The sequence below is a fragment of the Bos mutus genome, chromosome 10 (genome assembly GCF_027580195.1).
Source record: "Bos mutus isolate GX-2022 chromosome 10, NWIPB_WYAK_1.1, whole genome shotgun sequence".
Classification (NCBI taxonomy): Eukaryota; Metazoa; Chordata; class Mammalia; order Artiodactyla; family Bovidae; genus Bos; species Bos mutus.
In genome coordinates this window covers 38164635-38190802 of record NC_091626.1, presented here as the reverse complement: position 1 = coordinate 38190802, position 26168 = coordinate 38164635, and the positions used below count along the sequence as shown (strand labels likewise).

The 26168-nt window shown below is 36.4% G+C and overlaps 1 protein-coding gene across 2 annotated transcripts; it reads left to right on the top strand.

Annotated features, from left to right (window-relative positions):
- On the top strand, nt 1-25351 carry PSMA3 (proteasome 20S subunit alpha 3). 2 transcript variants are annotated; one of them, XM_005900863.3, is made up of 11 exons: nt 1-159; nt 2790-2872; nt 11092-11215; nt 13932-14036; nt 14112-14185; nt 15521-15593; nt 17004-17069; nt 19910-19956; nt 22008-22075; nt 24754-24818; nt 25211-25351. In XM_005900863.3, exons 1-11 carry the CDS (start codon nt 139-141, stop codon nt 25253-25255), a joined length of 771 nt encoding a protein of 256 aa, XP_005900925.2. In that variant the 5' UTR covers nt 1-138; the 3' UTR covers nt 25256-25351. The 2 variants fall into 2 exon arrangements, with proteins under 2 accessions (XP_005900925.2, XP_070233877.1); XM_070377776.1 differs by lacking the exon at nt 1-159 and adding an exon at nt 799-867.
- Nucleotides 25352-26168: the final 817 nt, after the last annotated feature.

Here is a 26168-nt window from a genome sequence, read left to right as displayed (position 1 = left end):
ACGCTCCAGGAACGAGCTACAGAAAAGGCTATTGGTTGGAAGAATAGTCAATAAGAGAGCTTGTTACTAGTTTCTTGCTGTGGTGCTGGGGGATCGCTTTAGGCCTGAAGCCGTAAGAGTCCCAGTGATTTTAGCACTATGAGCTCAATCGGCACCGGGGTAAGTTCTTTATTTCTCTGTGTGATAGTCTAAGGATTAGCGTAGAAGGGAACGCGGACAGACCGCGGTGGGTGCGCGGACTCGGGGTCCTCTGGGACTGCCTGGGGCAGGTGGGCCGCTTCTAGTTGTGCGGTGCCGGGAGGTCTAGGCCCGCGCCTGCGGTGACCGTGACTTGACGCTTCTCAGCTCAGGTGTAACGGGCTTGGCCGCGCAGTAGTGAGATTTGGAGCCGCTTTAGGTTGCTGAGTCACTTTCTTTAGCCACTTAGGGAAACCGAAAGTGGAAACTCTTGAGGCCTGAAATGGTGTGTGTGCACGCGCTGTGAAGGACTTGGGCAACAATTAAGCTCTTGAGCACCACTGAGGCAAGGCGGCTCGAGAGTCCAAAGTTTGTGACTCCGCTTTCCAAGAACCTCTCCCCCCCCCTCCCCACCCTTGAACTTCCTGGGGTGCTTCTGACTCCCGGGGATTCTCTGCCTTAGTTTCGAGGGTACCGATGGACCTCTCTTTATGAGTCCCTGGAACCTTCTGAGAACTGATAAGGAAAATAGTCTAAAAAGCGGAATCTGAAGAATCTTTTCCATTTTTCCGTTGTCCCAGCTTTTCTTGTAGAGAAATAACAGCAGTGTGAGGTCTCAGTACCGTCAGCGTTTTAATGATTTGCTACGGACTTAACCGCTTCTTTGAACAGACTGTCCCGGATTTTGGAGTAAGATTTGTTAACTTGTTCGGCCTACTAACTTTCCTTTGTTAAACATACTGCATATATACAATCTTCGGCTTGCTCCTTTTATGTATTTCCCCATATAGAAAACATAGTGTTTAGAAATATTTATTGATTGGTTCCACTGGAGGCATTGGGTAATGGGTTTCTCAGTTCATCTACTCCCATTGTGCATAAGATTTTGATTCTCACCATTAGGCCCAAATACTGGTTTTCCAAGTTGGATAATAGGCAATTTATACCAAGGTTGTCATCCCGTTTTTGAATTAGTTGATGCTCAGTATTGCATGTTGTAGCAAATTGACTTTGCAACTACATTAGTATTACCCTAGATTAATAGTGTTCTGAAGGGTTCTACAAACCTTTTAAAAATATTTGATAATATAAATAGGTGAGAAATTTTGAGTATTACGGTGGTAAAGATCTTCGTTTAGCAGACCAACAGACCAACTACCCTAGATTAATAGTGTTCTGAAAGGTTCTACAAACCCTTTAAAAACGTTTGATAATATAAATAGGTGAGATGTTTCGGTATTAAGCTGGTAGAGTTAAAGATCTTCCTTTAACAGACCAACAAGCTGAGAAGCAGGAAGCACCACTATTGAAGACTTAATACCTGTCTTGTCCCAAGAACTCCAGATGCGAAGACCTGTCTTGACATTTCTCTCCACTTGTTTGATAAGCGTTTCAAATGACACGTCCAGAGTAGATCTCTGGGTTTTCTTCTTCCGTTGCCATTTTGCATCTCCTACAATTTACATTTCAGTGAATGGTTCCATTTTAGTCGCTTAAATGAAAAAAAAAATCTATGATGCACTTCTGAGTTCTTTTTTACTGTACTCCTAAAGCCAATCCATTAGCAAGGTTTTTTTGACTGCGCCCTCAAAGGATAACACCTTCCATGTCTTTCTCTCTGGTCTAAGACACTCCGTTTGGAATACCCTATCTCTGCTTCCACTTTTGTTTTCTCTATAATTCATTTACCAGATGAACAGCATTTAAAAAAAAAAAATTAGAACCTCTTCCCCTCACCCCACCCAAACTCCAGTGACTTTCTATTGCATTTAGAATAAAATTTAAACTTCCTACTCCAGCCTAAAATAAAAGACTTAGCATAACTTGGCCCTTATATGCCTCTAAAATAGTTTACTCTTCTGTTTACCATTTGTGGTGCTCAAGATCTCAGTGGCATTATTTCCTTTTTCTTAATTTTGCTCCTCTTATTTCTACCCTGAGGTCTTTTATGCCAGATGCCAGGACACTCCTCCATATTCTAAATGAGTAGTTACTTGTCTTTTAGGTCTGGCTCAGTTTAAATAACATAAATATAATTTCCGTAGCAATGCCTTCCCTGATCAGGTAGTCTGTGGTATTCCCTGAGACCATAAGTTCACTTTGTCTTATTTTTCGTTGTAGAACCTTTTATCTCCAGCACCTGGATCTGTTTGAGGTCTGATTTGAAAATGAAGGACTTTAAGAATGAGTAGTCTTTGTATTTTCTCATAGTGCCTGACATATAGTAGATGCTTATTAAATATCTGAATGCTAAATGATGTATCCAAGCTCCTTTAATTCATTACTGCCACAGCTATGAGAAGCTGTGGTGCTAAAGAGAAGCCAGTGTTGTTTCTACCTTGGTAATTTTTTCAGAAATGAGCCATGTTCTGTGTGGGAAAAGTTCTGACTTTACCCAGGACTTCGTTCATTGCTTGTCAATAGCAGAAATCTAAAGTGTGTAACTTTCTCTTAGCTGCTGTTCCTGCTCTGACATGCTTTCCCTTTCTCTTCAAAGCAAAATCTTCACTGAGATTGAACACACATTTCTGATGTGTAAGCCATTTAGGAAAAAATTGTTATTACTGCCAAAGGTGCATCCTTCTAAGCTTGTTATTGCATTTTTCTTGTAGTATGATCTGTCAGCTTCAACATTCTCTCCGGATGGAAGAGTTTTTCAAGTTGAATATGCTATGAAGGCTGTGGAAAATAGTAGGTAAGAAACAATGTTTTACTTGAAATTAGTGTGTTTTAGCCAGATATTAAATGTCTCCTTCTCTTTGTTTTTGGTAATTAGGCTTTGTTATGTTACTTTGGCACAAATAATACATGCCCCAAAATAATCTCAATTTATTAGTCATTTCCAGATTTCTCTTTAGGCCAGCTCTTTCCATGTGACTATATTTCCAGTTGACTCCAGAATTACACACTTAAACATTCTACCATGTCTCAAGTGTGTAAAGCCAAATTCATCAACATCTTTGCTAGCCCCTTTTCCCTTTTTCAGATTCTTGACTTATATCGTTGGTTTCCTTGGCCAATAGGTTTGTAACTTTATTGTCTAATCTTTTATTTCCTTGTGTTTTCAGTGCCCTGTGCAGTTGGTCACATGATCATCTCAGCAGGGATATTTTTTATTTTTCTCTTCTGCTGCCATACTCCAAAAGGTGTAGGACCACCAAGATATTTTCCTGCTGGATTACTTCCTTCACTCTTTTTTTTTTTTTGGTCTTAAACAGTAATCTTTATTTTTACACAAAGCGTACAAAATGAAGCAGTTCCTTAAAGGGTGACTTGGAGCTAGAAAATCCACCCTGAGTGTGAAAGTGTTAGTGTTAGTCTCTCAGTCGTGTCCTACTCTTTGCAACCCCATGGACTGTAACCCACCAGGCTCCTCTGTCCATGGGGTTTCCCAGACAAGAATATTGCAGTGGGTTACCTACCATTTTTTTCTCCACAATCTGTCTTTTTTGTTTAGAGTAATTCACTAAAATGACCACTATAATATCTTAGTTGAATTACTGGCTTGTTGACAAATTCTGAGTCTTATATTGAACAATTTTTATAATCAATTGTATGATCATTTTAAAAAATCACTTCTAGTGGTCATTTAAAAAAATCACTTCTAATTGAATAGTCTGCCAAGACAGGTTTCATTCTTAATTTTTTTATTGAAGTATAGTTGATTTATAATGTAGTTTCAAGTGTATAGCACAGTGATTGAGTTATACATGTATCTATATAATATATATATAAGTAATCATTGTACTTTTGAATATAAAGCAGCTTTGGTATGAGATAAAAGATTTAAAAATTTTTCTTTCATGTCATTCAGATCTCTTGAAAAAATTTTTTTAGGGCTACTAAATAAGCTGTGTTGATGTTTGAGCTCAGTGTTTTGAATGTAATGAAAAGTTGCATAGTAGGAAAATGTTTTAAGAATATTAGAAAAGCCCATGTGTAGATGTAGTTTTCTCACTTTCTACTAATACCTTCAATATTCAATTATGGAATTTTCATGAGGTTATAGATAGTAACTGGTCTTTGCATGTGCTGGCGCATAGCCCTCTGTGTGTGCATACTAAGTTGCTTCAGTCGTGTCCGATTCTTTGTGATCCTATGGACTGTAGCCCGCCAGGCTCCTCCGTCCATGGGATTTTCCAGGCAAGAATACTGGAGTGGGTGGCCATGCTGTTCTCCAGGGGGATCTTCCTGACCCAGGGATTGAACTCGAGTCTCTTAGGTCTCCTGCATTGGCAGGCAATTCTTTACCACTAGTACCACCTGGGAAGCCTCATAGCCCTCAGTAGATACTGAATAAATAGATGTTCATTTTTTGTGTGCCATTTTCTTGGTGGTAGAAAGAAGATGTATAGATTTCTAATGATTTATGAAATAGTATTTTAAAATTTTTGAACAAAAATACATTGAGTCTTCTTATGGGATTTGTTAGTGAAGCTAGTTGATTTTGTGTTTAAATGTATTTTTATAGATATAAGTACTTACAAACTGTTAGTATCTGATAATACAGTAGAAGTGAGGCTGTTAAGAATTTTAGGTTGAACTGTATTTGTCATTGTGTACAAGGCCTGAAAGAGTTCAAAAGAGAGTCAAATTCAAGAAAAGTTGACATTTTTTCCCCCGTTGATGAAAGAAGATAGGCTCTTTGGCCAATGAGTTGAAGAAAGATTGAGGAAGTTTATTGTTTTTCTTTTCCTCCTTTGCGTCTTTGCATTTTCATTGGTGTAAAAAAACTGGTGGGAGATGTCTTGACTAAGAAGAACTGGAGATACATTTTGAAACCATCTGTAACTGAGAAAACTGAGATTAGGCTGTGAGATCTGTGTATTTTAGCAATTTGTTTTCTATAAATTATTTCTAAATATGACTTTAAACAGTTATATTTAATTTTGGGAAGGTCATGTGAACAGTTTCATTTAAGCAAACTTAAATATAATTTTAAAAACTGGAAACATTAAAAATGAATATTTTTTTACATAAAGAAAAACTACTTGGAAAGTTCCTTTTTTAAAGGGACATATGTCACCTGGTATGATAGAATATTGGATGAGGATCAGAAGATGTGAATTTTCCTGCTAACTGCTGCCAAATGGTAATAATATATAAGGTTCCAGTATTCAGTCCCCTGAGTGTCACTTTTTTGTCTGTAAAACTGGGGTGTGGACATCTAATCTAACTGCTTCCCATGCCTTACCAGAAAAATGAAATTGGAAAATTTTTAAGTGTTTTGTGAACTTGAAAAAGTGAATGTGAAAGTTGCTCAGTTGTGTCCGACTCTTTGCAACCCAATGGACTATACTGTCCATGGAATTCTCCAGGCCAAATACTAGAGTGGGTAGCCGTTCCCTAAGTGGAAAATAGAAAAATAAGATGTGAATCTTCTTAAGAGTGAAACATATAGACTGATGAAAACATTTAACCAAATAATTTTAAGTAAGATTCTATACCTGAATTGAAAGGAGATAAATTATTTTTTAGTTAATCATTATTTTTGCTATTTAGTTGGAGTGTAGTTTAGTGGCTTTACAATGTTGTGTTGGTTTCTGCTATACTGCAAAGTGAATCAGCCACATGTATACATATATCCTCTCTTCTTTGGATTTCCTTCCTAATTAGGTCATCACAGAGCCCTGAGTAGAGTTTTTTGGGCTGTACAATTTGTTCTTTTTTTTTTTTTTTTTTTTTTAAACTTTACAATATTGTATTAGTTTTGCCAAATATCGAAATGAATCCACCACAGACAATTTGTTCTCATTAGTTATCTATTTTATTCTTCAGTTCAGTTCAGTCGCTCAGTCATGTCTGACTCTTTGCGACCCCATGAACCACAGCATGCCAGGCCACCTTGTCCATCACCAAGTCCAGAGTCCACCCATACTCATGTCCATTGAGTCGGTGATGCCATCCAACCATGTCATTCACTGTCGTCCCCTTCTGCCTTCAATCTTTCCCAATATCAGGGTCTTTTCAAATGAGTCAGCTCTTCGCATCAGGTGGCCAAAATATTGGAGTTTCAGCTTCAACATCTGACCTTCCAATGAACACCCAAGACTGATTTCCTTTAGAATGGACTAGTTGGATCTCCTTGCAGTCCAAGGGACTTTCAAGAGTCTTCTCCAACACCACAGTTCAAAAGCATCAATTCTTCAGCGCTCAGCTCTTTATAGTCCAACTCTCACATCCATGCATGACTACTGGAAAAACCATAGCCTTGACTTAGACGGACCTTTGTTGGCAAAGTAATGTCTCTGCTTTTTAATATGCTGTCTAGGTTGGTCATAACTTTCCTTTCAAGGAATAAGTGTTTTTTAATTTCATGGCTGCAGTCACCATCTGCAGTGATTTTGGAGCCCAGAATAATAAAGCCTGACACTGTTTCCACTGTTGCCCCATCTATTTGCCATGAAGTGGTGGGACCAGATGCCATGATCTTAGTTTTCTGAATGTTGAGCTTTAAGCCAACTTTTTCACTCTCTTTCACTTTCATCAAGGGGCTCTTTAGTTCTTCTTCACTTTCTGCCATAAGGGTGGTGTCATCTCCATATCTGAGGTTATTGATATTTCTCCCGGCAGTCTTGATTCCAGCTTGTGCTTCCTCCAGCCTGGCATATCTCATGATGTACTCTGCATATAAGTTAAATAAGCAGGGTGACAACATACAGCCTTGATGTACTCCTTTCCTGGAACCAGTCTATTGTTCCATGTCCAGTTCTAACTGTTGCTTCTTGACCTGCATACAGGTTTCTCAAGAGGCAGGTCAGGTCAGGTGGTCTGGTATTCCCATCTCTTTCAGAACCTTCCACAGTTTATTGTGATCCACACAGTCAAAGGCTTTGGCGTAGTCAATAAAGCAGAAATAGATGTTTTTCTGAAACTCTGTTGCTTCTTAGTAGTGTACATATGTAAATCCTAATCCACCACATTTCCCCCTTTCCCCCCTTGATATCCATTTATTTGTACTCCATATTTGTGTCCCTATTTTTGCTTTGCAGGTAAATTCATCTATACTATTTTTCTAGCTTTTCATGGACGGGGGGCCTGGTGGGCTGCAGTCCATGCAGTTGCTAGGAGTCGGACACGACTGAGCGACTTCACTTTATTTTTTCACTTTCATGCATTGGAGAAGGAAATGGCAACCCACTCCAGTGTTCTTGCCTGGAGAATCCCAGGGACGGGGGAGCCTGGTGGGCTGCCGTCTATGGGGTCGCACAGAGTCGGACACGATTGAAGCGACTTAGCAGCAGCAGCAGCAGCAGCAGCAGCAGCTTTCACTAGAAAACATTATATGTATGCATTAATATATGATAACTTATTTTTCTCTTTCTGACTTCACTCTGTGTGACAATCTCTAGGTCCATCTATGTGTCTGCAAATGGCACAATTTCATTCCTATTTATGGCTAAGTGATATTCCATTGTATGTATGTATATACCACATTTTCTTTTTCCATTCCTCTGTTGATGGACATTTAGGTTACTTCCATGTCCTTTCTATTGTAAATAGTGCTGCCGTGAACATTGGAGTGCATGTATCTTTTTGAGTTATGATTTTCTTTAGGTATATCCCAGGAGTGGGATTGCTTAGTCATGTGGTAGTTACATTTTTAGTTTTTTAAGGCACCTCTATACTCTTCTTCTTAGTGGCTATACCAGTTTACAGTCCTATCAACAGTGTAAGAGGGTTCCCTTTTCTCCACACCTTCTCCAGCATTTACTCTTTGTGGAATTTTTGTTGATGGCCATTCTGACTGGTGTGAGGTGATATGTCATTATAGTTTTGATTTGCATTTATTTAATAACTAATGATGAACATTTTTTCATGTGTTTGTTGGCCATCTTTATGTCTCCTTTGGAGAAATTTCTATTTAGGTCTTATGCCCATTTTTTGGTTGGGTTGTTTGTTTTTTGATATTGAGCTGCATGAGTGTTTGTATAGTTTCGAGATTAATTTGTTGTCATTGCTTCCTTTGCAGATTATTTTCTCCCATTCTGAGAGTTGTCTTTTCATCTTGTTTATGGTTTCCTTTGCTGTGTAAAAGCTTTTAAGCTTCATTAGGACCCATTTGTTTATTTTTATCTTTATTTTCATTATTTATTATTATTTTTTGGCCGCATCTGTACAGCATGCGAGATCTTAGTTCCCCAACCAGGAATCAAACCTGTGTGCCCTGAAGTGTAAGTGGGAAGTCTTAACCACTGGACCACCAGGAAGTCCTAGAGATCAGTTCTTTCAAAGAAAGAAATTCAATCTTGGGGATTTAAAAGTTAAATATTTTTGAGTACCTGTTTTGTTAGGGACAGGAACTACCAAAACAAATAATTAAGAACATATAAAAGGATACTTAAAACACTATTTAAAAAAACCTATATATGATGATCATAACTATTTTATAAAAGGATGCCCCTAGAAGGTAATATGCAAAAGAAAAAAAGGAGTTAAATTATAATTTTTCGGTTTATCCTCATTGAGGGGACAAGATATGAAAGGAAGATTGTGCAACATAATTGTGAGGCTAGATTGTTTAGAACAAAAATGTACACAAAATTGTGGTCTTAGGACATCCTTATACTTGAAAAAAAATCATTAGAACCTTGATGAATATTTAATTAAGTAGGCTCTTAGGTTCTATAAGTATTTACCATAATGCTCACCCCAAAGAGCATTTATTTATGCGGTTATTGGTTCATCAGTATTTACTGTATTTGAAATTAAAACCAAAAAATAAAAAATACTTCTAAATTTATTTAAATAACAGTGATAAAATTGCATGTTAACAAATAATTACATTAACATTTATTAAAATACTTAAGTAACAATAACATTTTTAATGAAAATTACTTTTCCAAAGCATGGAAAAAAAGTGTGGTGAGAAGAATTGCGTTGTTTTACATTCTTGAAAATCTCAGTGATTAATTGAATCTTAATAAAAGGCAGAGTCTCATAGTTGCTGCTGCTTCAGTACATTGTAACTTTTGTTGAAGTTTGTGCAACACCAAATCAGGCTTCATATACATACGTGGTTGGAAAAGAGAGGAGTCATTTAATAACCTTATGCATGTTGTTTATTTATACTGTACCATACTGGACAGATTTTAGTTTCGTAAAGGTTAGTTGCAGTGTGGAGTCTGAAAACATAATAATGAACCGTTTGTACTACTATTAAAGTCTATTGCACTGTCTTGTACTTTGCATGTTTTATCCATGCATGATTTGTAACATTGTATGTTGGTCATTTGGAAAATACTGGTTCACTGAGTTATAACAAACCTTCCAAAGTAGACATATTTCATTATAAACTGTTAGAAACATCACATTTTGTAATATCACCACCAATATGTTTTCCAAAACCCCAGTTTGTGTTTGAAAACTCAGATTTTATCACTGGCAAGAAAATACTCTCTTTTGTTTTCCTTGAAGTGACAGGCTTGTTTTGTTCATTTTAGAGAAGAGTCTGCCACATACCTAAGTGGAAATAACCATAGTTATTATTCTTTGATGGTAAAAACAGATGTTCCATGAAAAACTTCACACCTGAAAGCAGTTTATCAGTGCTTTTTCCTGTAGGCAACCATCATATTTTGATGTGCAGCAGAAGAACTTTGGCTAACTTGCTTTTTGTTAGGATAATAAAAAGATACTTAAGGATTAATGTCTAATAAAATTAACTACAACTTTATCAGGGACATTCTTAACTAAAAATGTTAAAAAAACAAAACTGAGCATAGCAATAAAGAATACAACGAGTGGTATTTACTGCTACCGTTTATTGTCAGCCAGTAGCATTGGTGCAAACATCCACACAATGGAGAAAGTCAAATGATGTTTCTGTATTTTTATAAAAATAATTTTGACCTGACAGACGACACTTTGAGAACTTTTGATTTAGGGAAAGGGACATTTTAGATTCTGAAAAATGAGGAAGATGAGAAATTGTAATAACTGGGAAAGGCTGTCTGAGACTATTCAAGTAAACTTGTGAAAGTTTGTGGAAATTTATTTAAATGTGCTGTGGTGAGGAGGAAGTGTATTCTGATGCCCAGGATAACTTCAATAAAGACTGGAAAGCAAAAATGGTGTTTGAGGGACGACAATGAGGTTGAATTCAGTAGAGCACAGAATTTATAATATGAAATTGAATTAGCTAGATGGGCTTTGCAGATTCTTGGGAGTTAGGAAATTTGGACCAAGGAATTTAAACTTGAAAAGGTACCTGAAGTGTGGGGGAAGGAGTGTCTGAAATTCTTTATAAAATTTGTGCATGTGGCTCAATTCATTTTTCTGGTTGTTTCTGATAGAATTCTCTTTGTTAAAAGAATTATTAGAGTTAAAGTAATTGTTTTTTCTTGAAATGGCGGTATATAATTTCTCCACATTTTACTTGTTTTTTTGATCAATTTTGTTTTAAACAGTTGAACAGAATGTTTATTCTTTTACACTTACTGTAAGCAACACATTGTTAATGCAGAAAAAGCAAAAGGAGGGAAAATAATTATAATATTCCCACCCAGATTAGAAACTGTTAACTTTTTATTTTGTATGTAGCCTATCATTTATATGCATGTTATGTATCATTTTTAATGGACATGACTAGTCAGCATTTGTCATAAGAGAGCCAGCATATTGCTAGATACTGTGCCACTAGTTACGCATTTTGTTAGCATCTTTTTTCATTTGTGTATTATCTTTCCGTGTCATGATACGAAATTTTTTTTGTTTTGGTCACATGATTATTTGTATGGATCTAATTCATCACACTTTAGGATGTTTGCCCTTTCTAGTTTTCAAATGTATTTGCTTTAAAAACTTGATATATTCTAAGAAACAGATTTGCCTGTTTTTTGTTTTTTTAACTTGAGTTTACAAAGTTTCTTTTATTTTCAGTTTAAAAAATTGATTTTTTTCTACTTGTTTCAGTACAGCTATTGGAATCAGATGTAAAGACGGCGTTGTCTTTGGGGTAGAAAAATTAGTCCTGTCTAAACTTTATGAAGAAGGTTCCAACAAACGACTTTTTAATGTTGATCGACATGTTGGAATGGTAAGGTCACATTTAAAAATGTTCCTTTTTGCCTTGTCCAGTTTCTTGTGATGTAATTAACTGGAATATATAAAAATTTAATTATAAGAACCTATTTATTACTTTAGCATTGAGGCAAAAACAGATCAGAGAGCAGCCATAGAAATAATCAGAAAGACTGGTTTGTGAACAGTTCACTGTCTAAAAGAAAGGTGCGTGCATACATGCTCAGTTGCTCAGTCATGTCCAGCTCTTTGTGACTCCATGGACTGTAGCCCACCATGCTCCTCTGCCCATGGAATTTTCCAGGAAGAATACTGGTAGAATTCTTATAATCCAGTTGGAGATACATACGAAAAACCAAGTTGAAGAAAATGAGGAGGGGAGAGGAGTGAGAAGCTTGGGTAAAAAATCTTGGCAGCATAGATCGCCAATCAAGGCACATGCTTGAGAGGCAATAAGTCTTTAGTTTTTTGTATCCTTTCTGGGGATAACTGTCAAACTGAAGATGTTATCAGAAAGAAAATACCTTTATAGTAAGGTGGAGTATCAGGAAAGGATGTCTGACGAAAGGAAAAGTGAGCACATCTTTTTTAGTAGCTTCATAAGCATCACTATATTTATTTCATGCAGCTGGTATGGCATAAATAAGATTACTGAGGTATACTGAAGTCATCCTATATAAATATCAGACTTTATTCAGTAAGTATAACAGTCCAGAAAAAAGAGAAAAGTAATTTTAACCCTGCTTTCTGAAAAGTCAAGGAAGAAAAGGGAATACATATTCTGTGTGCTAGGTACTATGCCAGAAGTTCTTTACATCAATTATCTCATGTAATCTTGACAAACCAGTGAAAGTAATATTAATCCCATTTTTACAGATGAAGAAACACTCAGCTGGTAACGAAATGTGCTGGGATTCGTACTTGGGTCTCCATGGTCTGTGTGTTACTCTAGAGCCCATTCTTCAGGGTGAGATTCTGTAGGATCCACTCATTCTGCTGAAGTATTGGTAGCTTTGTTATTAGTATTTCTAAATAAGATGTGTTACACACAACACAGAAAGGACTAGCAAAATATAACCAGTAATCTACAAAGCTACAGATACATTTTTTTTCCTTCAGTTATTTTTCTGAATCTGTTTTCCCTCCTGAACAAATTTATTACTACCAATGAAACTGGTATGTTTTCCTGAAACTTGGCCAGATTGTAACCTAACTGATAGAAGGGAATTAGTGAATTCTGCTTTCTTTTACTTAGTAAAAAAAAATCATATATGCTTGTAGGTAGTTCAGTGGTGGAAAGATTTTCCTAGTATTTTCAAATTTGTCCCATTTGTTATTAAAAACTGATGGCATTCCTTGCAACTGGAAATTGGCAAAACATTAGACATTGAAGAAGGTTGGAGAAAAAAAGAAGGATTGATAGTCTGTCTCCACGATTGTCATCTTCAAGTAATTTGACAGATTATTAAACTTCACAGTGAGTTTTATCCAAAGCAATGGAAGATTATTTAAATCATGAAAATTACTACCTGGGTTACTCTAAACTCCAGTTTCCTCACCTGCAAAACTATGGTGGTAATAGTGCCTGTCCTCATGTGTAATTATGTAAAATGCTTAGCATGTTATGAGTGGATCAATAATGGATTAAGGATTTTCATAATCATTACTATTACTAGGTAGCAGTAGAAGAAAAGGCTGTTAAAATTTTTGATAACATTTATTCTGAAAATCTTATGTCAGTGGTTTCCAGTACTTGTAACTGTTCCAACATTTCTGTTTTCATGGCTTCCCTAGACCAAAAGAAATGCCCAGTGGTTCTGTGTATTATATATGTAGGTCTAAATAACTAGTTATGTTCTAACAACTTAGTAGCTATAAAAACAAAACCTCACCATATGACAGGAAGATAAAAATGTTTTTATTTTCAAACAACTACAACTACTAATGTGTACTCTGCAGTTTCTTAAAGTTTGGAATTGGATTCGATGCTATGCCCCACCCCACCCTGCTTCCTGTTTCACAATGATTTTTGCACAGTGCTTATTTTCTATCACGGCAGCCCCAGCTTCTCAGTGACCCGATGGCATTGAAGGGAATGTGGAATGATCTGATGTTGAAACTGAACTACTTCAATATGTGTTTCCCCCAAAACTTAAAACACCCCACAACTCTGAGTTTACTGTAGTTCCCTGGGATATCTCAGTGTGTGGTTTGGTAATTGCAGTTCTAAGCCACTAGATTTGTGGTTTGTCATGTTTTGCTTTGGCATTACAATTTATTAGTACACTGAAATAGAAAGGAGGTTTGAGGTTATGCCTTTTAAATAAAAACTTTTAATAACTTTTTAAACATAGAATGGCTTTAAATTAAAAACCAGTTCTAACCAAAACCCATGGTTTTTTTCTTCTTTGTGGTTGTTTTAGTCTTTATAATGAAGTGGGAATTAGGGAGACATGGAATTTTTTTTAATGTGGTCATTTGACAAAAGAATGAAGTCACAGTTAGGAAATTTCCAAATTGTTATCCCATACTCAAGCATCGAAATTCCAGAATGCCTTGCAAAGATGGTGGTTTAGTCACGAAGTTGTGTCTGATTCTTGCAAAGACCTTTAAGCCAAACTAATTTATTCTAATGATGATGCTTGTTAAAAATATCAAGTAAGCCTATCATAGTCACATACTTTTCCTTCATTTGTGATAGGAATGTTAATTGGTACTTTTTTTTTTTCCAGGCAGTAGCAGGTTTGTTGGCAGACGCTCGTTCTTTAGCAGCAGACATTGCAAGAGAAGAGGCTTCCAACTTTAGATCTAACTTTGGATATAACATTCCACTAAAAGTAAGTTGATAACAGTTGAGCCTCTGGAACAGCAAGAGAAGAGTCTTAATAAACTCTTCTGTTTTACCCCCACAGCATCTTGCAGATAGAGTGGCCATGTATGTACACGCGTATACACTCTACAGTGCTGTTAGACCTTTTGGCTGCAGGTATGAAATTTAGTGAGATATTCAGTAATATCTGTACTACAGTTATCTGTTTTCCCAGCATCTTATTAGCCTTTTATACCCTTAAGAAATGAACTTTCATCAAGAAGTAGTTGAACTTTTTTTATTGTATCTATGTGAGATGATGGATATTACCTAAACCTGTGGTAATCATTGCATTTCACAGTGTATATAAATCAAACCTTTATGCTGTATACCTTAATGTAGTGATGCATGTCAATTATTTATTAATAAAACTTGGGGGGGGGAGGAATCTCTGAAATTAGATCCAGACATTTTCAGGAAGTTGCAAACTGATTTTATTAAAAATTTAAAAAAATTTTTATTTTTGGGTCTTTGTTGCTGTGCAGGCTTTTCTCTAGTTGTGGAGAGCAGGGGCTACTCTCTAGTTGTGGTGCGTGGGCTTCTCACTGTGGTGGCTTCTCTTGTTGAGCACAGGCTGTACGGTGCATGGCCTTCCACAGTTGTGGATCCTGGGCTCTAGAGCACAGGTTCCATAGTTGTGGTCATGGGCTCATCTGCAGTATGTGAGATGTTCCCAGATAAGGGATCGAACCTGTGTCTCCTGCACTGGTAGGCAGACTCTTCACCACTGAGCCACCAGGGAAGCCCCGCAAACTGATTTTAAATAGAGTTCATTTGTTGTTATTACGTAGTCAACTGTACTGACATCTCAGTTTTTTCATTAGTTTCTGTCTTATCTTCTGTAAGCAACAGGTAAAATGCTCTTAATGGGAATTGGTTGTTATGGTATTCTGCCCATGAAGTAGTAATATAAGATGAGGCTGGTTTCTATTTATAATTTCAAAAAAATCAGTAATTCATATGATTGTTCAGTACCCTAATTTTAATTTTGTTGTACATAAAAAATGCATTGAATCAATTTGGGTTACTGCAGAAAAGTAATTGGAGGAATATTCGGGAATAGCCAAGAAAGAATGAAGGGTGGAACAAGAGTTTGAGGTAGCTTCAGTGTGTTCATAGCAAGAATTTTGTTCCCTTGGCTTTTTCATGTTTATGCCTTTAGCTCTTGGGCCCTCATGTTATGTCTATCTATCAGTACTCCTTTCCCTGCAGTGCTATCCTCGCAGGAAAGGTTGATTAGAAAGTTTAATACTAAACCAAGGCACATGAATTTTGAACGTTTTCAAGTATATACTAGTTTTTATCCAAACTATATTATCAAAGTGCTTACTGTCAGTTATATGGGTATTAGTCAATGTTTATCTTAGAAAGAAAATTGCATTTTTATCACTGTACTTTTTAATACTTTTCTGGTATTAAGAACCACGGTTTAAAAGTATTACTTTTGTGCAGTTTCATGTTAGGGTCTTACAGTGTGAATGACGGTGCACAGCTCTACATGATTGACCCATCGGGTGTTTCATATGTGAGTTAATTTTGAATCTTCTGAAATTCTATTCCAGTTTAATGGTCTCTCACTTAAATCATATATTCAGATTATATGATGTTTCTTTAATATTCATTTAACATTTTCTTATTTAACATTAATAACAAGAACCTTATGGGTATGAGACAGAGCGAAGATTTGTGACCTTTTTTTGGACTGTGCCACATGGCATGAGGGATCTTAGTGAACTGACTAGGGATTGAACTTGTGCCCTGTGTGTTAGGAGTGTGCATTCTTAACCACTAGACCACCAGAGAAGTCCCAGATTTGTGGCTTTTAATATGCTACTGTAGAAACTGCATGGTTTGGTCACTGAGTCATGTCCAACTCTTGTGACCCCAAGGACTGTAGCCTGCCAGGCTCCTCTGTCCCTGGGATTCTCCAGACAGGAATACTGGAGTGGGTTGCCATGCAGAAACTGCATAGTCAACATAAAATTTTGAATATGTGCTATTTTATTACCATAAATATTAGCAGTGTCTTTAAAAGGAATATAATGCCCTCCCTTTTTAAGTCTTTTGGGTTTTTTGATGATGTTTTGGGTTTTTGTTTTGTTTTTCTGGTTGCACCACATGGCTTGTGGGATCTAAGTTTCCCGAACAGGGTTCAACCAGGGATCTAACCCAGGTCCATGACAGTGAAAGCCTGTGTCCTAACTGTTGAACTGCCAGGGAATTCCCCAGTACAAAGGATTTTAAGTGGGATTTCTTGGATCTTTCTCTAATAATCTTTTCTTAAAGTGTCTTCTGAGATTTTAATGGTTTTTATACTCATTAACAAAATTAAGGCTCTTTAGGTTTTGTCATTATATACGAATATAGTTATACAAGTATGAATGGGCATACTTAATTAAAAAAAAAAAACCTTTACAATATAAATTAGAGAATTCCCTGGTGGTCCATGGGTTAGGACTCCATGCTCTCACTGCCTGCTGGTTGGGAAACTGAAAATTCCACAAGCTGCACTGGTGCTGCCAAAAAACGTGTATATATACATTAAGAAGGCTTAGAGTACTTAACTCTTAGGAATGATTTCTCTCAAAAGTCATTTCAGTTCATAAAGCTAATTTCTTTTCTATTTCCAGCCTCAGATATACCTCTAGCTCATGGTCTCTGTGTGTGTGTGTAAAATGATATAATTTGTTTTCCTTGGGATATTTCTTGAAAATAATCCAGGTTATTTTATACTTAAGTTTGATATTTTAAACTTTTTGAGTCCCTTGTTATTCATTTTAGTAAATGTCTTTTTACTGTATTTCTCCATATGTGCTTTTGAATGTCATTTAGCATCCTTTTATTAATCTTTAAATAGAAACAGTAGTCATTAATAACTTATGATAGTATATTTAATAATACTTTTTTTTTTTTGGTGTGTGTTCTTTTTAAATAGGGTTATTGGGGCTGTGCCATTGGCAAAGCAAGGCAGGCTGCAAAGACAGAAATTGAAAAGCTTCAGGTAATAATTTTTATTGTTTAAAATTCTGCTATACCATTATTCTCAAGTGATTCTGCTATACTGTTATTCTCATGTGATTCTGCTATACCATTATTCTCATGTGGTTAAGTTTCATCACCACAGACTAAAGCTTTTAGTCCAAGTGTGGTCTGCCATTTTGAGTCAAGCTTTCTGAAGCTACTAGATTAGTTGAGCAGGAAAGCTGGCAGCATATTATCTTTAGAGTTGTGTCATGGGTCCTTTTATGATTTTTATGGCTGTCTAATCTTAAAAAAAAAAAAATTTCATATAATTTCACAAAATCCTTGAGACCCATTCACCGAACCCTGTGCCCCTTAGGTTCAGAACTTTGGTCTTTTACTGTATCATTTCTTTCAACTAGAAAACAGCTTTTGTCTGAAGTCTTACACATTAAAGTCTGCGCTCCTTTGCTTCTCTTTCCTTTGTTCCCAACGTCTATTAGTGTGGAAAAAGTTTCTTAAAAATTTGCTGGCTTTCCTTTTAGCTATAAATTGATCAACTTGACATTGAAATAGTACCCACCAACTCTTCATTGCTTATCAGAAACTTCCTTAAAAGACAGGCATATGATTTAGCAGTATTTTGGTAAATTACAGTGACAAAATCTTCTTGTACATTTAATGTTAATGCTATACTGGAACCTTGCTCAACTAATTCACTTATTCAGCTTTTTTAATGCTAGGCTTTTAGTGCTTAGAATTTAACACCAAGACCTAATTTATGTTTGGTATTTTAGGATTGATAAAATTGACAAAAGGACCTTAGAGATCACTTAGCCCAAGTCCAACCCTCGGTTAAAACACACTGGCTAGAGTCATAGACTATTGCTTACAAACAATCCAAGACCTTGTAACTCTTAGACTAGTGGTCTTTTCTGTCATATATTCTTTCTACTAGGGGCTTATAGGATATTGAGTGTAGTTCATTGTGCTATACAGTAGGACCTTGTTTATCCATTCTATATATGTAATAGCTTACATCTGCTAACCCCAACGTCCTGCTCCATCCCTCCACTAGCTCCCTTCTCCCTTCTCCTTTGCAGCTACAACTCTGTTGTCTGAGAGTCTGGTTTTGTTTCATAATTAAGTTCATTTGTGTCATATATTAGATTCCACATACTTGTTTTTCTCTTTCTGACTTGACTTTGTATGATAATCCCTAGTTGCGATGCTTTTTACAGTTTTATTGGAACATAGCCATATTCAGTCGCTGGCTGCTTTTGCTCTAGTACAACAGTGGAGTTTAGTAGTTGGAATGGAGACCGAAAACCTTATCCCTATGATGAAAGTCTAAAATATTTACTACTTGGCCCTTTAACAGAGTTTGCCAGCCCCTGCTCTCAATCATTACTCTGGTCTGCTTTTCTACTTGTGTTCTGTTTACCAAGAACATAATTTTATAAAGTAAATTTTACCAACATATGTAAAAATGTATTTGACATTTAAGATGTATCGCTTCAAGTTTAAGTTTACCTTTGTATGTTACACTTAATCTACTAAATATAGAACTTAACTTGTAAGGGTAAAAATATGAATATCGGTATTTTCCTTTTCTTCACCCCCAATTTGCCATGAAAAAATTTAATCAGAAATTCAATCAGAAAAAATACCATAAAATAAACATCTCTGTCTAGATTGAACAGTTGTTGCTTTCCAGTATTTTTCCTACTTCTATCAGCTGGGGCATCAAGATTTGTAAATATTAAAAAAACACAAAAAATAAAATATTAATGAGCCCAATTTAGAGATGCAGTAGTTAAACTACCTCAAGTTTGGATTGCTGTATGACTGTTCATTATTTTTTCACTGTTTTCCATCCTCCACATATTCAGAATATGAACACCAGGTTTGCGCATTTTAAAAAATTTTGTCAAATGTGTTCAGAAACACATATACTTAAAAAAATTTCTGCACTGGTTACTTGCAGTACCTTTAGTATAACAGACTTTTCTGCCAGGCATCTAAAGGCTGTTTTTCTGCCTTGATTTCCATATGTTCACTTTTGCAGTTAATTTATCTTCCTTATAATCAAATCAGATAAATCTGTGTTCTAAGACTCTACTCAGATCTTGGTTCTTCAGAGCTTTCCCTTACATTTTGCAGTTTTGTCTTGAACAGTTTCATGAGGGATAATTTATTCCTATTTATCTAGCATATAGAAGTATTTGGGAGAAGGCAATGGCACCCCACTCCAATACTCTTGCCTGGAAAATCCCATGGATGGAGGAGCTTGGAAGGCTGCAGTCCATGGGGTCGCTGAGGGTCGGACACGACTGAGCAACTTCACTTTCACTTTTCTGCACTGGAGAAGGAAATGGCCACCCACTCCAGTGTTCTTGCCTGGAGAATCCCAGGGACGGCAGAGCCTGGTGGGCTGCCACCTATGGGGTCAAAGAGTCGGACACGACTGAAGTGACTTAGCAGCAGCAGCAGAAGTATTTGTGGTTTGTTTGCTTTTTATTATCCTGAATTCACTATAAAGAAAAAAAACATTTCTTGGTAATCTTTTAAGTGTCAGAGTCTGCCTGTGAATAAATTCATAAAGGAGTCTAGATTTTTATAAACTTTAATATATTTCACAAAATTATTGGTGCCCAAGGCTTTTTTTGAATAATCATTAAAAAACATTAAACAATAAAAAACTTAGGTTCTGGTCTTTTTGAATTTCAGGTTATTTTCCTTGGTTTTATGTTTAAGAATCTTATCTCAAGAGCATAGGTTACTGATAAAAGTTGCAAAAAGAATCTGAAAAGTTACACAAGTGGAAAGTGTTCTTCCTTTGACTCATAACATAATGAATATATATTTTATTTTCTGTAGATGAAAGAAATGACCTGCCGTGATGTTGTTAAAGAAGTTGCAAAGATGTAAGTTGCAATTTTCATTAGTACTGACAAATATTTTACTTGACCTTACCTTATACATTAATCCTAAGAGGCTGTTTTGTTTGTAAATTAGTTATTGCATTAATTTTAAGAAGGTGAATCCAACATTCTGAGAGGCTTCATTTTAAGTGACAGTGAATAGGATGGGAAAAAATAGCTTTTGATAAAATATACTCCTGTTCCATTGACAGAATTCAAGATTTGGAGGATATGGTCAACCTCTAGACTTCTTGCTAGCTCCCGACTTCTTCAATCTCACAAGTCCCAATAATATTAACCTTAGCTTACAACTTTAAGGTCTACAGCTGAAGTTCTTATAACAAGATGAATAGAGAAGTATTTCAGAACATCTAGAAATAGCTTAAGAAAGCCTGAAGTAGTTTATGTTACAGATACCTAGGGTAGAAAGCTGTGTAACAGTAGTAGTAAGCAACAACAATGCCAGTAAAATCTCAGTGACCATGCTTCAAAATACATTATTTTTTTAGATCAAAGAATGCAGGCATTTAGTATTTCAAAAAATCTAATAAAATGCTGGTTTTATAGTCAGCTTTTCAGAGTTAAAGAGTAATAAATGTAATATTCCAGAGAATTCATAACACCTCTGTTCCACATTAGAACTACGTCATCATGGTCGAGTCAGCAGGTTTTACATCTAATAATACATGCAAGGGGAAAAAATGTCCAGGATGGTCTATCATCTGATGATAAACCTATTATTTGAATGATACTCTTAATCTCTGTACTGATAGTTGTAACAAAATATTAAAATCACAAGTATTTTATAATTTTATACCAATCTATCACTCCTGCTACTGACACCCTCCTTCCCCACTGCCTTTTACCATGAGACCCTTGCCCTTTCTTGTGAAGGGGAATCCATTCCATTCTGTGATTGTCATTTATTAATAACGACAACCTAGAGGACACTGGCAACTAACATATAATAGAACTAATAAAAAGTAAATAATCATTGAATTGTGCAACAGTTTTTTTCCTTCATCGAGAACTTGTCTGGGTATCAGTTGTTATAACAGCTTTTATTTTTATATTGTTCTGTGTAGGAAAGCCATCCTTTCATCATTTAATAAAATGAAGTACTATGCATCTTTTAGTTCTGGAAAGTTTAAGATGCTTTCTTATGTTACAGCTGTTATAGCAAGGCTTTAGGAATATCCTCCAAATTACTTTTGCTACTTTGTTGTGGGAGATGGTAAAATATAAAATTTTAAAAAAAAAGCTTTGCTAATACTTGTTTTTACTTTTACTTTTTAAAAATAATTTTATTTTTGGCTGTGCTGGGTCTTTATTGCTGCTCAGGCTTTTCTCTTCTTGTGCAAAGGCTCCTCATTGTGGCCTGGTAGCTTCAGCAGTTGCAACTCCCAGGCTCTTAAGAGCACAGGTTCAGTAGTTGGGGCCCATAGTATAGTTGCTCTGCAGCAAGTGGGATCTTCTGGGATCAGGGATGAAACCCATCTGCTGCATTGGCAGGCAGATTCTTTACCACTGAGTCACGAGGGAAGCCTTGTTTTTACTTCTACTTTTAATATTGTGTGACACTGCTTCCTGGTTTGCTGCAGTTTGTCTTGTACTGTTTAAAGGCCAGGTTTAGGGACATCCAGAATAGTAAAGGGGTTTAAAAATATTCCTGCCAAGAAAATGCAGAATGAAGACTAATTGTAAACTAATAAATTAGTTTTTGTTTAAAAATCAGTTAATGAATGGAAAATACTGAATATCCTGGAAAGGCACAGATAATACCTTTCTCCCATTTGAATCTTATGAGACATCTTAGTTCTGTCTCTGAAAGAATGTATCAAAGTAAACAGCTTGGGTTGTATAAAGGTGTAAGGTATAGTGAATCCTTTGTAGTGTTTAATTTTTTATCAGTCCTAGTTAATTTTCATAATATAGACTATACTGTGTGTATAATTTTATAAATCCTTATATTAGGAAGGGGTGTTGATTTGCTGAGTGGGTGCATGAACTATGTTTGTAGATGGCCAGATGTTAATTTCTTCTTTCTTTTCTAGAATTTACATAGTACACGATGAAGTTAAGGATAAAGCTTTTGAACTAGAGCTCAGCTGGGTTGGTGAAAGTAAGTGATTACTCTGTACTTATTTGCTCTCAGAGTCATCTGTACCAAGCCTAATTTACTATAAGTGCCATTTTTTTTTCAATCTTAAAAAAGAATTAGTAATAGCCTGTACCCACAGAAAAGTACACAAACAACAAACAGCATGGATACATTAGTGTAAACTCTAATTTGGTCAACAAGTAGACCAGCCTGCCAAATTACCCTTCAGTTTTCAGTTCAGTAACTTCAGTCGTGTCTGACTCTTTGCGACCCCATGAACCACAGCACACCAGGCCTCCCTGTCCCTCACCAACTCCTGGAGTCCACCCAAACACATGTCCATTGTGTCAGTGATGCCATCCAACCATCTGATCCTCTGTCGTCCCCTTCTTCTCCTGCCCTCAATCTTTCCCAACATCAGGGTCTTTTCAAATGAGTCAGCTCTTCGCATCAGGTGGCCAAAGTATTGGAGTTTCAGCCTCAACATCAGTCCTTCCAATGAACACCCAGGACTGATCTCCTTTAGGATGGACTGGTTGAATCTCCGTGTAGTCCAAGGGACTCTCAAGAGTCTTCTCCAACACCACAGTTCAAAAGCATCAATTCTTCGGCGCTCAGCTTTCTTTATAGTCCACTCTCACATCCATACATGACTACTGGAAAAACCATAGCCTTGACTAGATGGACCTTTGTTGGCAAAGTAATGTCTCTGCTTTTTAATATGCTGTCTAGGTTGGTCATAACTTCTCTTCCAAGGAGCAAGTGTCTGTTAATTTTGTGGCTGCAATCACCATCTGCAGTGATTTTGAAACCCCCAAAATAATTCAGCCACTGTTTCCCCATCTATTTGCCATGAAGTGATGGGACCAGATGCCATGATCTTAGTTTTCCGAATGTTGAGCTTTAAGCCAACTTGTTCACTCTCCTCTTTCACTTTCATCAAGAGGCTCTTTAGTTATTCTTCCCTTTCAGCCAGAAGGGTGGTGTCATCTGCATATCTGAGGTTACTGATATTTCTCCAGGCATTCTTGATTCCAGCTTGTACTTTTTCCAGCCTAGCGTTTCTCATGCATATACGTTAAATAAGCAGGGTGACAATATACAGCCTTGAGGTACTCTTTTCCCAATTTGGAACCAGTCTATTGTTCCATGTCCAGTTCTGACTGTTGCTTCCTGACCTGCATACAGGTTTCTCAAGAGGCAGGTCAGGTGGTCTGGTATTCCCATCTCTTTTCAGAATTTTCTGCAGTTTATTGTGATCCACACAGTCAAAGGCTTTGGCATAGTCAATAAAGTCAATAGATGTTTTTCTGGAACTCTCTTTTTTGATGATCCAGCGGATGTTGGCCATTTGATTTCTGGTTCTTCTGCCTTTTCTAAACCAGCTATCTGGAAGTTCACAGTTCACGTATTGCTGAAGCCTGGCTTGGAGAATTTTGAGCATTAGTTTTACTAGCATGTGAAATGAGTGCAATTGTGTGGTAGTTTGAGCATTCTTTGGCATTGCCTTTCTTTGGGATTGGAATGAAAACTGACCTTTTCCAGTCCTATGGCCACTGCTGAGTTTTCCAAATTTGCTGACATATTGAGTGCAGCACTTTCATAGCATTATATTTTAGGATTTAAATTGCCTAACCCTTAGGCCTCTATTAAGTCAACAACCCTTACCTTCTCCACAAAGGTAAGCACTGTCTTGAATTTCAATAGACAACTGGGCCCTTTCCAGTGTTTACGGAAAGGGATAATGCAGCTGTGGATGTCCTTTACATCTACTGTGGCATGCATATGTAGTAGCATTTTAGAAATATATGTTAAGAGTGGAATTGCTGGATTATGAAATAAGCATTCATTCAATTGCAGTATTGGCCACAATGTGTTCTGACTGCTTTTCTAATACAAACAAAGCTAGAATAAATTTAGGAGGTACTGATGGAAAAATTCTGCTTAATAAGAGACTATATAAAGTTGTGAGTAGTTTACTTTGAAACATCCATTGCATACAGTATTATTGGGAAGTAACCTTTTTCTATTAAGGCAACCATAGGGCTTCAGGGACAGATTTTAAAATCTAATCATGCTGTGAATAAATTGTTCATTCGCTAACTCATGAATCTTTGCAACCCCATGGACTGCAGTATACTAGGCTCCTCTGTTCTCCACTGTCTCCTAGAATTTGCTCAAATTCATGTCCATTGAGTTAGTGATGCCTGTGCAACCATTTCATCCTCTGCTGCCCTCTTTTCATTTTGCTTTCAACCTTTCCTAGCATTAGGTCTTTTCCATGTCGTTGGCTCTTCACATCAGATAGCCAGAGTATTGGAGCTTTGGCTTTAGCATCAGTCCTTCCAATGAATATTCAGGGTTGACTTCCTTTAGGATTGAATGGTTTGATTTCCTTTAGGATTGAATGGTTTGATTTCCTTGCAGTCCAAAGGACTCTCAAGAGTCTTCTCCAGCACAATTCAAAAGCATCATCAGTTCTTTGGCACTCAGCCTTCTTTATGGTCCACCTGTAACATCGGCACGATTTCTGGAAAAACCATAGTATAATTTCTTTATTTTAAGTGCTTATGTAGGGGAAGGAAAAAGATGAGGTCAAAGAACCTGGTATTACCTATGGATTGGCTAGATTGTTTAGTCTTTTCAAATCACAGTGATTCTCATTTTTAATTCATTTAAATATATGGCTTAATTTACAGTAACTAATGGAAGACATGAAATAGTTCCTAAAGATGTAAGGGAAGAGGCAGAGAAATATGCCAAGGTAAGCCATAGCATGAAAACAGCTCAAGGTAAAAGCATCATGGTAATATGTTGAATTGTATTAAATAACACTTCTGAGTTGAGCTGAACTAAAAGAAACTTTCTAGGTTATCCTCAATGGGGATAAAGTTGCCCTGGTTCCAAAAAAACTTTTTTGTGCATGTGAAAATGGCAAGGTTTTTTGAGAACATTTAATGCTTTCATACTGTGTGTATCCTATCAAGAATATTGTCATTGATAGAGCAGGATGTACTTAAGACATTCAAGTAAAATCTAACATTCTAAACCAGCATTCCAGTTTACTTATAAAGAATTTTGAATGACAGGCACTGAGATTCAGGTTGTTATAGCAGTGCTAAAAATTGATTTTAAACACTGTTTTTCTCTTACCAGGAATCTTTGAAGGAAGAAGATGAATCAGATGATGATAACATGTAACATTTGTATATTAAATTTCTAATACAGTCCCATGTAACTATTTAGCCCCTTGGATTATTACTTACCAATTTTCATTAAATTTTTGTCTTATAACGATTCAAGTTTGGTTAATATTTGCCTGACAAAACTGGTGGGGGTAATTGAGCACTTGTTTATTCAGCATTAAGATGTAGCTTTATGCCTGTTGTAAAATTCCTTAGTTAAACTACTGTAGACAGAGGCTTTGGAATCAGATTAATTTAAAACCCCATCGCTCATCTGTATCATATCCTGCTGGACTGACATGTTTTGCATCTACCAGCTTCATAGGTAATTGATGCCACTGCTCTTTTTGTGTTTAGTGACGTAATTGTTGGTTAACAGCCACTGTTAACCTTTAGAATTTTATTTTTATTTTGAGGAGTGGATTTAAGGATTCACAAAGTCCCTATTGTGTCACTTAAAAAATTTCTTGATCTGTAAGTTCAAACTTAAAAAGCCATATTTTATGCTTAAAAATAGAATGCATATGTAAGTGCTTTGTAAACAAGCTGTTATTGAGTGGAATAATCAGTTTTGTTGCCTTCAAGGAACAGTAGCACTTGGAGGAGGAACAATCTGAACTCAGGCCAAGTATCCTAGGTATACATACACCCTAATTGGCCTCATGCCAGTATCACTCCATTCAACTGTCATACTTTCCTGAGGTCAGAGTTTGGCAGTAGGGTGTTGCTGGACTTTGAGCATTTGTATAGTTCAAACAGCAAATCATGTGAGAATAGTTAACTACTATACAAACAACTGAAAACCAATTCTCATTATCATGGCTGCTTTTATGTAAAATTATCTGCTACATTTTACAACTCATGTATTTAACTGAGAATGACCCCAGTGGCCTTGGAGAAACACCTAAAGAACATTAAATTGGGTAATA

Excerpts from the sequence above, each read along its gene's own strand:
- PSMA3 (XM_070377776.1), top strand. The coding sequence starts at position 814 with ATGATTTGCTACGGACTTAACCGCTTCTTTGAACAGACTGTCCCGGAT. Across the intron at positions 2,873-11,091 it reads AAGGCTGTGGAAAATAGTAG|TACAGCTATTGGAATCAGAT; the intron begins GTAAGAAACAAT and ends TACTTGTTTCAG. Across the intron at positions 11,216-13,931 it reads TTGATCGACATGTTGGAATG|GCAGTAGCAGGTTTGTTGGC; the intron begins GTAAGGTCACAT and ends TTTTTTTTCCAG.